General features: G+C 38.9%; 1 protein-coding gene across 3 annotated transcripts in view; it reads left to right on the forward strand.

Moving 5' to 3' along the window:
* The window catches only part of LOC109908248 (formin-like protein 19), a 50,420-nt gene that overhangs the window by 14,675 nt on the left and 19,223 nt on the right, over window positions 1–16,522 (forward strand). For all 3 annotated transcript variants that reach the window (XM_020506835.2, XM_020506834.2, XM_031794542.1), the window contains 4 exons: window positions 5,985–6,096; window positions 7,617–7,707; window positions 9,617–9,703; window positions 14,531–14,683. In XM_020506835.2, coding sequence (XP_020362424.1) covers window positions 5,985–6,096; window positions 7,617–7,707; window positions 9,617–9,703; window positions 14,531–14,683 — 443 coding nt within the window. The remainder of the gene's footprint in view (window positions 1–5,984; window positions 6,097–7,616; window positions 7,708–9,616; window positions 9,704–14,530; window positions 14,684–16,522) is intronic.

A 16,522-nucleotide genomic window follows, 5' to 3' on the forward strand; every position in this document is an offset into this window, starting at 1 on the left:
ATTAAAAGTACACCTGTGGTTCACTCTGTTTCTATAACTTTCTGCCAAAGCTAAGGCTAGGCAGCAGCATAGCAACATCAGGTAATTACTTGAACACTTAATCTTTAGTAGAACATCACAGCTCTTAAAGGCTTTGTGCAGTCAAAAATGTGATTTTAATGTTAAAAATAAATATATATATATTTCTACACTATGAAGTTGCAATAATACTGTGAAATTGTGAAAATTATGATAATGCCCTTAGAATTGTTTGAAAAGACCGTTTTGGCCTGCTTGGTGACATCAAAAATGGCTATTTTCTAAGGAACTATATATTATTTATAATGAGTGATACCTGGAGAACATTGGACCTCTCTGAAATGAAAATAAATGGCCCTATAGTAAAATATATATTTTTACCTGACCCTCCCTGAACGTTTGAAAAAAAACACAAACAAGTGACCCTCTCCTGAACCCAAAATAATAATGAAAACATAAAGTGCATAGCAAAGAACATGCCTACCGTTTACCCTCACTCCTAGAACAGACCAGTGCCTTAGATATGCAGTTTTAGAAACTGTTCTTGGTTTTGTAAGCATTACATGGCAAAGTAGCCAGAAGATTGTAGAGTCGCAGTACACTGCAGACAAGGGTAGGGGTGAAAATATCTCTATTTTAACAAAAGCACTGCATTAATCTATAATCTTATTTGCGGTTCAAGAAGAAAAATGCCTTTTATAAACGCATTTCATGCAATTCTACATCATTTTGGAGACAACTACAATATTTTGTAATACCACAGTAGGGCATGACAACAAATGAGCGCATGCAGCAGCACCGAAGTGGTTTTGATTTCTGTACAGGGTAAAAAAAGAGGATAGTCTATGTTTAGAACAGTGCCAAAGTTGTTTATCAATTGTAAAAATGAAGTGCAACAGAACCAGTTCCAACCGAAGTATCTGATCATCAATGATCAACTTCTTTTCATTTGGGAAACATTCATTTATATTTGGTCTCTTCTGTGTTCCATAATTTTCCTTCAATTCACAAGAGGCTGAATTTATCTCACTGGAGAAAGCATCTGAGCAAGTTAAACAGCGCCCTTCTGTCTGTATGTGTAGGCCATCTATCTCATGCTGTCTGGTCCGAAAGAGTATGACATTGTTCCTGCCCATAGTATTGAATGCAAGGAAGCCAGTGAGCATTTGGCCTCTCTTGATAAAAAAGTACAAAATAATAGCCAATCAGCATTGAGCTAAACTGAGTGAGCTCAACTGTGAATGGTCCTGGCGCACCAAGAAAAAGTGTCAAGGGAAGCCAGTTTGGTTTTGGCGTCACTTCTATGAAAATCGTATTGAGAGCATACGTCATTGACAGAAACAACTTGAATTGTTGCATCTTATTGTGTTGTTGTCTTCCGGTGGCTAGCTAGCTATAATTGGCCTTTTCCTAAATTAGCCATGGATGGAGATAGTTTTTGGTCTTGTGGTTTTACTTAATTCTTCGTACTGGCCAATGATTGTATCTGCGATACTGATCCAACCATTAATTCATATATTGTGCCCCTGGCCTGAGACGATGGAAGTTCAATATGTGTCTAGATGTAGAAGGCTAACGTTAACTAGCTAAAGTTGCCCATGAAAGGAAGTTGAGCTAGCGAACAACTATTTAGCCAGCGAGGACAACAAAAAATAAAAGTGTGTACTGTCAGACAAAGTGATAGACCGTTTCGTCAACATGAAAGAGAGGAGGATGGCATTGGTGTTTCTCTACAAGTAGGGTGAGTCAACATGTTTTTTTCTACTTGCACAAACACGCACGCAAACACACCATCATATTTAGCTTATGTTGATTGGACTAAATCGTTTTTGGCATCTTTTAGTTGTCACTGTATTAGACTAAGCATCTGTGATTTGATGATGTTTAAATGTTGAAGTTTAAATGGTGCTGGATTAGTGGAGGCAGCTCTTGTTTTCTTTGCGACTTGCGGGAACTGTCCGTGGTTCTATATCAATAGTTGTTTAGTGGTCCGAAAATTTCGGAAACATTATCTTACTTGACCATTATGTAGGTTAACTGTTTGTTACATGCAATATACTTTGTGGACATCACCTGACAGAGGTTGCTCTCTGGTTTAATTTATTCTGCTACTGTGTCTTCTTATTGTCTCGGCGTTTAGGCCTATATATCCTGGTCGCAAGGCATGTGGACTAACAGGTTATAGAGCAAACAACGCAATTATCATAACACATAGGTTGTAATATGGCTTTTTTTAAACCCATGCAACACTGTTTGATTCCATGATATTGTTGTTAAAAAATAGATTTGTGTTGACTGTAATTGTTATGCATTTCATTTTTTATTTAACCTTTATTTAACTAGGCAAGTCAGTTAAGAACAAATTCTTATTTACAATGACGGCCTATCCCGGCCAAATTGTGCGCCGCCCTATGGGACTCCCAATCACGGCCGGATGTGATGCAGCCTGGATTAGGGCATGGGAGAACAAGAGCATCTGCTAGGCTAAATTGACAAACTAGGCACTAACTGAAAGTCACTCTGGATAAGACCGTCTGCTAAATGACTCAAATGTCGAATGTAAAAATGTAGGCATGCATAGCTCACCGCATGATCCTCAAACCAAAGACTGGCCAAACTCGGGTTTCTAAAAGTGAATTCAAAGGCAGTGTAGAATGACTGTATAGCCTAATATGGCATTTTTCATTTAATTATTATATAATTCTAAGTGATTATTTTTGAAAATGTCATTATATACAGCCTAAATGCGAAATTTATAGGCATATTGTTGAAGTGATGTTGTTGATGTGTGTTGAAATCCTGAGCACTCCTGCCAGCCTGTAATGTGTCACAAATGCGTCACAATTTATTTCCTAAATGGCAAGCTATAGCCTTGAAATAATAATAATATAGCCTAAATAATACATTTTTGTTCCTTAGCTAGCTTGCTCCTGACTGATTTAGTGTTAGTATGTTTTTTAATAGCCTGTTGAAATGAACATCAATTGATAGTGACAGAATCACACATTACTTCCCAAGCAAAGTACATTTTTGTCTCCTTGTCTATAGAGGGTTGTAGCGCAGCCTCTGAATGTCATGTAGAGAAACCAAAGATATCCCATATGCATCAGAGTCACGTCTTTCCCCTGCATTTAACAGCTTGTTTCTAGTATAAAGCATTGCCGACTAAAGCTTCGTTATAGATCACTTTATATAATCAGTTCCATAATTTTTATTGTAACAAGAGGTAGGCCTATGCTTTTAGCCATTTTCTTTAACAAAAGTCACAATTCCCTCACATATGCTCTCAATTTGAACCCTGGTTTTAACACACAAAGCCCTTCACTGACACAGAGATATTTAAGTAGTGTATGGTGACTGAAGGAATTGACTGACATAGGATATGGATAGTAAACTTTCATTTCATCTGTCAAACAGGTAGGCTTAGCTCTTATTTTTTGAATAGCCCTCTTGTTGTTAGTAGCCTAAAGTCAAATTAAAATGAAGACTGTTTACATTAATTAGCCTACTTTCAGCACCCATGCCCTGTCTATCTCCGTGTCTGCCGCTTCATTGTAATGTAAGTTATGTAAATTACTCGAATATGGAGTATTGTGAGTTTACATACACCTTAGCCAAATACAGTTGAAGTCGGAAGTTTTTCAACCACTCCACAAATTTCTTGTTAACAAACTCTAGTTTTGGCAAGTCGATTAGGACATCTACTTTGTGCATGACACAAGTAATTTATCAAAAAATTGTTTACAGGCAAATTACTTCACTTATAACTCAGTGTATCACAATTCCAGTGGTTCAAAGGTATACATACACTAGGTTTGACTGTACCTTTAAACAGCTTGTAAAATTCCAGAAAATTATGGCATGGCTTTAGAAGCTTCTGATAGGCTAATTGACATAATTTGAGTCAATTGGAGGTGTACCTGTGGATGTATTTCAAGGCCTACCTTCAAACTCGGTGCCTCTTTGCTTGACATCATGGGAAAATCAAAATAAATCAGCCAAGACCTCAGAAAAAAATTGTAGACCTCCACAAGTCTGGTTCATCCTTGGAAGCAATTTCCAAACAACTAAAGGTACCACGTTCATCTGTACAAACAATAGTATGCAAGTATAAACACCATGGGACCACGCAGCCGTCATACCGCTCAGGAAGGAGACGTGTTATGTCTCCTAGAGATGAACGTACTTTGGTGCGAAAAGTGCAAATCAATCCCAGAACAACAGCAAAGGACCTTGTGAAGATGTATCTATATCCACAGTAAAACTCCTATATCGACATAACCTGATAGCCCGCTCAGCAAGGAAGAAGCCACTGCTCCAAAACTGCCGTACAAAAAACAGACTACAGTTTGTACATGCACAAAGGGAACAAAGATCATACTTTTTGGAGAAATGTCCTCTGGTCTGATGAAACAAAAATAGAACAGTTTGGCCATAATGACCATCATTATGTTTGGAGGAAAAAGGGGGATGTTTGCAAGCTGAAGAACACCATCCCAACCATGAAGCATGGTGGTGGCAGTATCATGTTGTGGGGGTGCTTTGCTGCAGGAGAGACTGGTGCACTTCACAAAATAGATGGCTTCATGAGGTAGGAAAATTATGTGGATTTTTTTAAGCAACATCTCAAGACATCAGTCAGGAAGTTAAAGCTTTGTCGCAAATGGGTCTTCCAAATAGACAATGACCCCAAGCATACTTCCAAAATTGTGGTGGCAAAATGGCTTAAGGACAACAAAGTCAAGGTATTGGAGTGGCCGTCACAAAACCCTGACCTCAATCCCATAGAAAATTTGTCGGCAGAACTGAAAAAGCATTTTCATACTATTTTTTCATACTGGTCCCCCATGGGACATTTACCCTGTTGCCCTGTCATCACTGGATGTCGTATATCAGGATGATTTTGACACATTTTGTCATGTTAATTGTTACACAGACACTGACATTTGAATAGAAAATAACTTTAGTCTTGATGTGGCAAGATTAGAAATATCAGTCTTGTCACATTACATCCAAGGTAAATAAAAACATCAAGGGTCGTGACTGACTACCCACTATACCTGTACTTCTCAACACTCACTCAACACAAATGTTCTATAATATATCATTTATGCCATTTAGCAGACTCAGTGTCTTACAGTCATGCATGCATAACTTTTTAAGGTATAGGTGGTCCTGGGAATTTAACCCACTATCCTGCTTTTGTAAGCACCATGCTCTACCAGCTGAGCTACAGAGGACCACCATTTTCTTATTAAACATAATATAAGACAATGGTGGTCCAAGGTAACATAATTAACATGGAGGAAAGGAAAGTAAAAAGGACGGAAGGGAATGGAATATATTTGTGGCATGGTGTTTAAAATGACCTTGTAATGTAGGAAATACTTAAACATTATTTCTCCTTCTAGATGAGACCTCTTGCTTTAGCCCAGAGCAGAGCAGAATGATCAATACATAAAGAAGCAGAGTGCAGTGAGCACCCCGCACACCCCTGTCAGATTGGGGCTTTTTAATTAACTGACGGTCGACCTATTAAATTAAGACGAGCAGAATAGCATAGAATCTAGCTGCATATTACTTCTAAAACCTTAACCTTGAACTGGGTGTTACTCAATCAGTGCATGAATCCATCCCTGACTGCATATCACAATAATTCCTTACCATATTTAATTTGAAAGTGTTTTAGCGTGATAGTGTACTACTTTTCCCAGCTCGTGCAGTATACACAGAGGTTGTTAGGTAAAACAAAAATTCCCATCAGTTTGTATTTGATAGAATACAAATGAGTGCACCCCAAAGGCACTCGAGAGAGATAATTAATCCAAGCACCTTTTGTCTTCAGTTATTTCATTTCAAGTTGCAGGTACAGGAAAAAGAGTATCTCCCTGTCAAGAGTAAAACCATTCATGTGTCGTTTTTGAGTGAGTGTGTTGATCTTGTTTTCCTGATTTTTTTCCCCCCAGATATTTTCCTCAAAAGTTTCCATGTGCAGCCAGGAGAACTAAAGGACAAACTGTTCTTGGTTAATGAGGGTGAGGGAGGCTTCTCTGACGAACAGATCACTTCCCTGAGGAGGTAAGAAGGGATTACATGTTGCATTCATGTTGCAGATTAATCTCGAATTTGGATACAACTGCAGTTGCCTGCATTGAGAAGGAAACAAATGCAGACTTGATGCAGGATTGTATCAAGTCCGATGCAGGGCAGCACAGTATAACTTGTAAGATTTGACATGGTACATACACAAGACCAGTAAGGGGGCAGGTTGGTAAAACATTAGGTTGTGTAAGAACAAGTGTTACGAGTGCAGGGTACATACAGGGATCATACATACAGGAATAAACCCAATGAAACCTATGAGACATGACAAGGCACAAGCAGTAGTCTCTATAGCGTTTGCTCTAATACTAAAGAGCAGATGCCAGAACCTTTTACCAGAGCAGACTACTAATAAAACTTTCATTGGTGAGGTATTTGAGGAGATAGACACTATTGAGTTACTCTCAGGGGTGTAACACTGAAAGCCGGGTAAAATGCTTACCTCCTTCTCTACAGTTTACTCAGTGCTTTCTTTCGGTGAGGTGCTGACCTGATCAAAGAACTGTGATCTAATGTATCTCATAGAGGATTATATTTATTCTATGAAAACGTAATATATATTTTAATGTGGCATCGCGTGGGCATCAGGAATACAATCTCTAATAGAAACCACTCCCCACAGGGCCTGCAATATTAATGACATGCGGCTATAGTTCTATAGCTCTAATCCAGCGCCACATCCCAGGGCTCATGAAAAAGTGAATGTCTGGTTTGGAGTTGAAATACACTCAGATGACAGAGGATAGGAGAAAAAGAGATTCCATTTGGGTTCAAACTCAGTGCAAGTGAATGACTGGATGGTCGCAGCTGGCATCAACGGTCCTGCTGCTTCATAGGAGCTGACGGAAGCCATCAGAGCTACTTGGCTTTTAATCACTCCCCTTTCTCCGGGTCACTGGAAATCAGCCTAGCATTATGGCTCTCTCAGAGAAAGAGAGAGAAAGGGGGCATGGCATTGCATGATCCTAAATGGGACATTGACCTATTTCCTTTATAGAGCACTACCTGGCTACCACTACTTGGTGCCATTTTGGATGAAGCCCAGATTGTGTGTCTTGTGAAAAAGTGTTTGTTGTATTTCACTTCATTTATGCATTGTAACTGAAAATGGTGACTCCTTTTATTCAATTACCAAAGCCTCAGTGCCATTCAGACTATGTAGACAACTGATCTATAGTCAGACTATACTGACTGACTGAGGGAGGCATTATATTTAGCCTGACTTATTATTAGACATTGAGGAGGAATGAAATGTCACACCGTATCGATAAGATGTCAACTACTGTTTGGATCTGCAGCAAAGCAGAGCAGATCCACTCAACCCTAACATTGCTTATTGACTCTTATGACACAATCAAGAGGGAACTCTCTTATGACATGAAAAATGACAAACTGGGATTTATGTTGTGATTAATGTTTAACAAAGACAAAAAAGAACATAACAAATACATAACAAAGACATACATTTAAATATGTTAAATATGTTTCCTTTATAGATTTGTACCTACCTCAGACGATGTGGAAATGTATAAATCTTACAAGGGGTCTGTGTCAGAGCTGCATGTTGTGGACCAGTACATGATGGAGGTAAGTATCTTAGCATGCCATGCTTTCCAAGACTACGGTAATGCCTTACCGTACCTACTTATCACAGATGTCCTAGATAAACCTTAATGTTTGCAATTTTGATTTTGTTTACATAAATTAGAAGAAGCTCTTACCGTCCATGTGCTGTGCATGCTTCATGAATGGATGACCAATTAAAGTAATTATAAACACCTTGTGAATTTTAATGAGGGGATGTGATGGATCTTCAAAATAAACCACATTTTTCAATTCCTGAAAAGGATTAGTTCACCCAAATTACATAATGACACATTGATTGACTTACCCTGTAAGCAGTCTATGGACAATGTATTACAGCAATCCATGCTTTGGTCTAGTTACCCTGGCACTGTTTCCACATGCTAATGTTTTAGCATTTGTTGCACAAATCCCATTCATGTCATGGGACTGATATTAGTATTTTTCATGCATCACGTTCAAATCATCCAAAAGTATATTCAATTTATTGTGAAACTAAGTCACTTAGAGATGATTTGAACATGATGTGCGAAAAATGCTAATATCGGTCCCATGACTAGAATGGGAATTGTGCCACAAATGCTAAAACGTTAGTAAGGAAACCAATATGTAATTTTGTTGAGCTATATCTTTAAAGTTTTTTCCAGGATGCTGATGTTATGTAATTTCTGCATCAATGATTTGTATGGTAATAATATGCATTTCTTCCTCTATGATTCCTCTTCTCCTTATGGAGTCCTGCTGTATCCTTAGTCACCTTTATCCCCCTTCACACATACTGGATGATGAGGCTTCCCACCTCTAGATACACTGTAAAAGTACCCCATGTGGTTGATGATGGGCAGAAGGGATGGCAGATGCGCCAAGAAGCAAGATCAGCCGGCCATGTTCTTCACACTATGATCTGACACCATGCATAGGGATATGTTGGGAGACATTGTGGCAGTAACACCTCTCATGGTGGAAGGGCTTAGCATCACAGTTTGTGTCCTCAGTTCACATGCATCCTGTAGTGTTTCCAAGGTTCTCTGGGTAAGAGGGGTTTTTAGTGAGTCCCATATTCAACCTTTGAGATAAACTAAAAAGGGATGTCCCTTGTAACAATTTTCAAAGTAATGTTTTTATTTAGGTAGGTCATATGTATCAGTATGTTAATAAGCGGGTCTTGAAAAATGTATATTACAAAAGATTCAGCTACACGCTGTCTGTAGTAGCTGATTAACTACTAGCACTACGTGCTTCTACACCTGCATTGCTTGCTGTTTGGGGTTTTAGGCTGGGTTTCTGTACAGCACTTTGAGATATCAGCTGATGTACGAAGGGCTATATAAATAAATTTGATTTGATGATTTGATCAAGAAATAACCCCAAACCTAACATCTTTCACTAATCCCGATCAGACCAAGGCCCTTAGGCTTCTGGGGCCTAATGCACCTGTGCATGAACGACAGTGTCTGGGGCCTGATGCACCTGTGCATGAACGAGACACTGTTGCGTGACAACCCAGAGTGATTCATTAGAGGTTAGCAACCGACCCAAAGGTCGACTAGGCAGCTCAGCCAATCTTTTCAAGATGTCAAGCCTTCAGCTTCTCTGCTAAATCAAACTGAAGACAAGACAGCCCACAACATACCCACCAGGGAATCTTAGCTCTTAGATGTAGCTGCTCCTGTTAGAGAGGAAGGGTTGAGGAGAGTCTTTAGGAAGAAGTAATTAGTAGCCACCCCAAAGTGTCTCTTAAGCGGATCCCAGTAGATGGAGTGTTTTTTAAATCAATCTGAAAAATCACATATGAATAGAATGTGTGATATTGTGTGTGTTTGTGTGTGGTGTGCATGTGGTATGTGTGTGTGGGTTCTGTGTCTACATTCTGTGACTGTGTATTACTCATGTAACTGCCTCCCAATTACAGATGTGCAACATTCCTTACCTGAACTCCAGACTGGACATGCTGCTGACTCTAAGAGAGCTGCCCATAAGCATGGAGGATCTGCAGCCGGTGAGTTCACTTTGGCCTGATATGAACATTAGCTTCATATCAACACTAGCATACTACAGCTGTAGGATCTTAATTTGAGACAGTGTTCTACAGCAGCAAAATCATGTTTGAAATTTCGAAGTGGAAATGACACACTTCAGAAGCCTTTTTAAACTTCAAATACACTACAAATGTAAAATGTTCCCCTGTAACAGGGTGATCAAATTAAGATCCTATGTCTGAACTTAGTATGAAGCAATGCTTTGGAAATGCATTCTGAGTGGTAGGACATATTGAATGTTATTGGTTTATTCTGATCCTAGAGTCCACAAAAAATACAAAACATGACAAGTAACAAAACACTGATACACTGATAGACAAGGACAGGCACACAAATGTAAAATAAAACAATAAACAAACAATGCCAAAAAATATACAAACAATACAAAGAAAATGTGTGTTAGAATGTGTCTGTGTGTCCCCTTTTTAAAGGTAATGTTGCTGTTTGCTTGGGAGTTTCATGTGATTATGGGTCTGTATAATACTGTGCGTTGCCGTGAATTCATTTTGGACTTTTGTGGCATGTCTTGTGGGGTATGTATGGGTGTCTGAGCTGAATGTTATTCGATTATGCAGACTATCTGGAATTTTCATTACAGTAATCCTTCTCATAAAAACTAGAAGAGAGGTACTTAATCTCTCCTCCATCCTCAACCAGGAAAGACTGGCAGGCATGTTGTTGATGTTAGTTCTCTATTTTGCAGTTAAGGACTTCATGGTGTCCTGCTCTGTTTTGAGCCAGCTGCAGCTTTGCTAACTCTTTCTTTGCTGCACTTGACCATATTCCTGGACAGTAATCAAGATGGGACAAGAACAGAGCCTGAACAACTAGTACAGTTGATGTTTGTGTCAAAGTCATTCTAGACTTGTGTAAATCTGCCCTGAGGGACACCCCACAGTAAATATCTAGTGTTAGAGAAGCTTCCATTGAAGAAAACTCTGGGTTCTATTGGATAAATAACTATCCAACCATGTGATGGCAGGTGATGTAAAGCCATATAGCAAGTGAGTTTCTTCAATAACAACTTCTGATCAATAACATCAAAGGCTACACTGAAATGTAACCGTACACCTCCAACTATCATCTTATTATCTATTTAGTTTAACCAATCATCTGTCTTCTGAGTCAGTGCAGTACAAGTTGAGTGCTGCTGAAAGTCAGCTGTTAACTTGTTCTCTAAAAAATAGCATTGTATTTGGTCAAACAATTCTCTCCATCAGTTTACTAAGAACAGGCAGAAAATTGATTGAGTGGTTGTTAGAGCCAGCAAAGGGAGCTTTACTATTTTTAGGTAGTGGAATTGGTTTAGCTTCCTTCCACACACACACTCTTTTAGGCTTTGGTTAAGGATATCGAAAATAGGGGTGGCAATGCAGTCTGCTACCATTCTTAATAGTTTTCCATCACGATTGTCTATACCTGGTGGCTTATCATTATTGATGGATAATAATCATTTTTCCACCTCCCCCACATGAATTTGACCAAATTCAAAATAGCAATCCTTCTCTTTCATTATTGTTATCAGAGCAACATCAATTATTTTATGTCTTCAACAAAAGAGTCATGAGGAATAATTTTGTATGATCTCTTATAACTTTCTTTAGGCCTAACCTTTGGCACTTTGGCTTTCCTTGTTATTGCCACAATGTTACGGTCACTACAGCCAATGGCTACTGATATTGCTTAGGAGCAGAGCTCTGCAGCATTAGTGAAGATATGATCAATACAAGTTGAATGTCACAGATCCAACACTATTGGTATGACCTGAGTCATATTACAGGCATAAGTCACATTTAGAAGATTCCTCTTAAGAGGACAGCTATTTGCTAACCAGTTCAGGTCACCCAGAAAATAGACCTCTCTGTTATTAACATCACAAACACTATCAACTTCTTCACACACATAATCTAAATATTGACTGTTAGCACTTGGTGGCCGATAGCAACACCCTAAACCAATAGGCATGCGATGAGGCAGGTGAAACTGCAAAAACAACACTTCAATAACACTTGACATGAGATCTTCTCTAAGCATTACAGGGATATGGCTCTAAAAATATACAACACCTCCCCCATAGGCTTTCCTGTCTCTTCTGTAGATGTTACATCTTGTATTGCTACTGCTGCATCATCAAAGGAATGATTTAAGTGAGTCTCAAAGATGGCTAATATATGAACATTAACTGATGCTATTATAATTATGGACACTTACCACGCCGCACATTGGTCCGATCTCTCCTACTCCTCCACAGAGGAGGAAGAAGAAAATCGCTACACTGGGCCTGTCACCTGGGCCGGTGGTGAGTTTTCCAGTACTGTGGGCTCGTTCCTTCTCAATCTTCCTGTGGTCCGTCTTCAGTTTCTCAGTGATCATTCCGTTTACATTGTCCTCCCCTTCTGACATTTTCTGATTCTACAAGAAGTTGGGGAAACAACCACATAAAAATAAAAGCAGTACATTTAGAGAATTATTCTGAATTGGGTGTGATCTCGTTAAGATTCTGCAATTCCGTCAACAATGATGTTGTTCCGCCTTGATTGTCCCTTGAGGTAATCTGATTTCTCCGTTGTTATCATGAATCCACATACTGAACTGATGTCCTCTCTCAATGACTTACTGATTGCTGTCATCTTTCTGTTGTCCTGTTTAAACTCACATAGACACTTTTAACCTCTGTAGAATTCAGCATCCAGAAACACCTGTTGTGTTCTGCCTAGACTCATATTCTCTCCACTCTGCATTAACAACTCACTGTGACCATTAGCTATCTGCTGTAGATGCAGATAGCTAGTGCATTCAACTGGTAGACAAAAAACGTTGTATTGTCACATACACAGGATAGACTAGACCTGAGCATAAACGAAAAACCTAATAACAATTGAATGGGTGCACAAGATATTAACATTACAATGTATTGCATGGAATATATTATCATCAAGAAGTTGCAATTTGTTCCTGCAATGTAGGCTGATAATGGTTAGCATTTCAATCTAACACAAATATAAAAAAGAAGAACATAAGTCAATTCTCTAATGCAAAATGTCATCTTAATTCATCATGGTTTATAACATAAATAAAATGGACTTCTGAAAAAGTAAGTAAGAAACTCAAAAGCTTTCTCCTCTTTAAAAGTACCTAAGCTCTTAGAGTTAAAGTGCGAAACTGAAGTATTTTTGTTCCATTCATTTGTCGCTGGATAGTTAAATTCCACTCGTGAAAGAATGGCATGAGATGCACTTTTACATAACCTTCTACGTTTGTGAAATGCAAATAGTTTTCTATCGCCTTAATTCAACAAATAAATGTTCCACCTCACACCTCCACCTCACTTAATATATTAAATAGCAATTTGTAAAATCCAAATGTTGTTTACACATATTGTACCCTCTACCATCTAAAAATATTTTCCAAAATGTAGTTGCAATTCATAGACAGTAGCACAGTGTTGATTATGGATTATTACGTGATTATGGAATGGTGTGTGTACTGCATTCTGTGTGTACTGTATATTGCAGGATTATCCTAAAGATAATTATGTGAGATAGTAACATCTGCCTGTGCCTTGCATTTATTTGTTGTTGGAGTTTTGGTTAGTCACACAGTCGGTCTGACTATGGTACATGGTCTGTACCTCTAAATCCAAATAGGATATTTGTATCTGATAATATCTTACTCCGATCTTCTGCTATGCAAGAAACTATTATTCTCAATTTTGCAGCATAGGGTGACAATTAATATTCTTGTTGCTGTCATGAGCCCAGCAGTTTGTATTTGTATGTCAGACCTATTCTTTGCACAATCAAGTCAATTGGACAGTGCAGTTAGATTAACAAGAATTTAAGCTTTCTGCCAATATCAGATATGTCTATGCCCTGGGAAATTGTCTTGTTACTTTTCTTGTTAATCGCATTAGCTCAACCCTCCCATGGGGGACCCACCGATCCTGTAGAGGTTTTAAGTAACCGCCTGTCGTTTGTAACCATACCATATGTAACATATCATACTAATTAGAGTTCCCAGATTTACATTTACTATGTTATGTCTAGTCTATGAGACCAGGCTGCAATGAGAGGTTGCCCTCTTCAAAACCTGATTTGCATTCTTTGTATTTGCATTCTGCTCTGTTAAGGCTTGAGGAGGTCACACTAGTGTGCTATGGGAAGTTACTTTGTAAACTTGAGCATATGGTTGGATGTTGTATCAGACACGCACCTTTGCTAAGTGGATTTGTTTTTCCAGAGGGCTGCTCTATCTCCCCACTACATCCCATCCTCACCTTCCTCCTTACTTTACTAGCAGACCTGGAAATTCTGTGTTGAGAGAGATTGCAAACAAAATCTAATACCTGTCCCATTTTTTTATACATTCTATGAATATCGTGCAGTGTGCACCATGTTTCTTAGATATATAAGACACAATTGTTTGTGATAGGATGGTTAAAAACTGTGTAGTATGAATGATAACAAATAATATAATCTGAAAACCACAATGAAATGCATAATGATGAAAATATAATTACTTTTGCAATGTAGAACAAGTCAATCTACTTGTTTACTTCGAAATACAAGCCTGTCATCCAAAATAAATGTGTGCTATTGAAATTTTGTCACGTCTCTAGTCTGACTGCAAATTTACTTGAAAACCAAAAATGATTTTGCCTGGGTTTACTCAACTCTCATAAGCTCATGAATCAGACAAAACAAAAGAATCTGATTCAGACGAAAAGAGTGAGTATGAAGTTGGATTAGTGAAATGACTTCTCCTGAACCACTATCTTTGTCTTTCAGCTGATTAACCAGAAGATCAGGATGTGCACGCAGTTGTACAGCTCCAGGTCGTTTGTCTCCGTGCTGGAGTACCTGCTGGCCATCGGCAATTACCTCAATGAGAACGCAGGGAAGGGAAAGGCCAAGGGATTCCGCCTCTCCTCCTTAACTAAAGTAGGTGCTCCTCTCCTCTGCTGTCACCTGACCTTTGGTGGAGTGTCCAGCACTAGGCTAATAAAACTTCTCATTGATATACACAGACAGATCTCCCTCCTCCTTCTCGCTCCTTTCAATTTCTCCTCCTATCCATCCTCTGCCTGGTCAGCTGAGTCCAACTCAGGTTGGGTCATTACCCGTAGTGTGTCTAACTCTGACACGCAGGTAATTGTATCACCGCCTGGCTTCACAAATCAAATGGAACCTCTTGCCATGGCGCAGATGCTGGGCTGGTGGACATTGGACAAGTCTACTGTGAGGTACCCTACAATTCACAGTGGGCAATGGCAGCCGCAACTTCTTTCACCTTACTGGTCCTTTTCTTTAAATCTCAATATTGGTAGTCTTAGATTAGCCTTGTTTTGGATTAGACTCCTTGTTTATTAGATACATGCTTTTTTTATACATTTATCTGGGATCATTTTAGATCTCTCTGAACTATTAGAATAGGTCTTTCAGCATAGTAGATGACTCCTTGGCAGTTTCTATAGATTGCCGCCTGAGCCGCTGCTGTGTTGTACTGGTCCCCTGATGGGAAGATTTAATGGCACTTTGCCCCAGATTTAAAATGCTTCCTCTCTATCTAATAAGACTGGAGTCTCTTACTCCCAAAGCCTCACATAGAAGGTTTGAAGGTGAAACAGAGAGGGCTAAATTGTTTGCACTGTGAGGGGACTCTGTTTTGAAATAAATGGCTGGACCTGGAAGTTGATACAGTAACCGTAAGGTAAGAGAAAGCCATAGAGGTTTTTGTTGTTAATCTTCAAGTTGATGATGCGTGCATCTCTTCTAGACTGGTCCTCAGGGAAGTGCCCTGGACCTCAAATTGGTAAACAACGTAACCTAAAAAAGTCTATGGAATAAATCCCATCACAGGATTAGAGAGAGAGAGATGTCCCCTTTGCATTTCAATTAAGACAGAAGGCATAAGCCACTGTGATGCAGCAAGGCTTGAATTTTAGAAAGATCATTAACATTTGATATAAATAAGTTGAATATGGATGCATTTTTATTGATTTATTTTCATTCATTTTCAGGAAACTTAACACTCCTCAAGTATTTTTTTATTCACAGAAAAAGCTCCCCACAGTCTAAGTAAGGACACAACGTATTACGGCTCTAGTAAAGGTGATAATGACTCTGCATGTAATATGGAAGCTTTTATGATGTAATGTTTTTGTTATGATGTGATGATTTTTGTTTTGATTTGTTTTCAAATCAAATTGCTAACAAACACACAGCCATATCTGAGTAACAAAAGCATTAGCAATACCTTGAACAATCAGTTGACCTTGTCAAGTTAACGCAAAAATGGAAGAGTCAATGAAAACCTTGTGGATTGTTGATACATGCATCCAATAATACAAAGCAACATGCCTCAATATTAACACAGAGAGAAATTCAATTTTTAGTGTTTAGGTTAACAGAAACTGTACATTGAGGTCCTATTGTTTGAGTAGCCTTGGGGCAAGGCACTTGCATTTGTACACACAGCGCACAAAAATGTGTGCATTCTTTTGCTCTGCTGTGCATCTCAAGGCCTGGTAGGAACAGTAGTTGTGTGGCTCAGCCAGGACTCTGTGACATAGGACTGCTGCAGGTGAACCAGCACGGCTGATCTCTCCTATTTCTTTTTCTGGTGAAGATCTCTGTGTAGATCGAAAGAGCACAGTATGACTTGGTAGCAAGATGGTGGCAACAGACAGGGTTGCCTCGCTTCTAGTCCTTAGAAAACTATTCAGTATTTTGTTTTTGTATGTATTATTTCTTACATTGTTGGCCCAGAAAATCTTAAGT

This window comes from Oncorhynchus kisutch, linkage group LG17 (assembly GCF_002021735.2).
Source record: "Oncorhynchus kisutch isolate 150728-3 linkage group LG17, Okis_V2, whole genome shotgun sequence".
Taxonomy (NCBI): domain Eukaryota; kingdom Metazoa; phylum Chordata; class Actinopteri; order Salmoniformes; family Salmonidae; genus Oncorhynchus; species Oncorhynchus kisutch.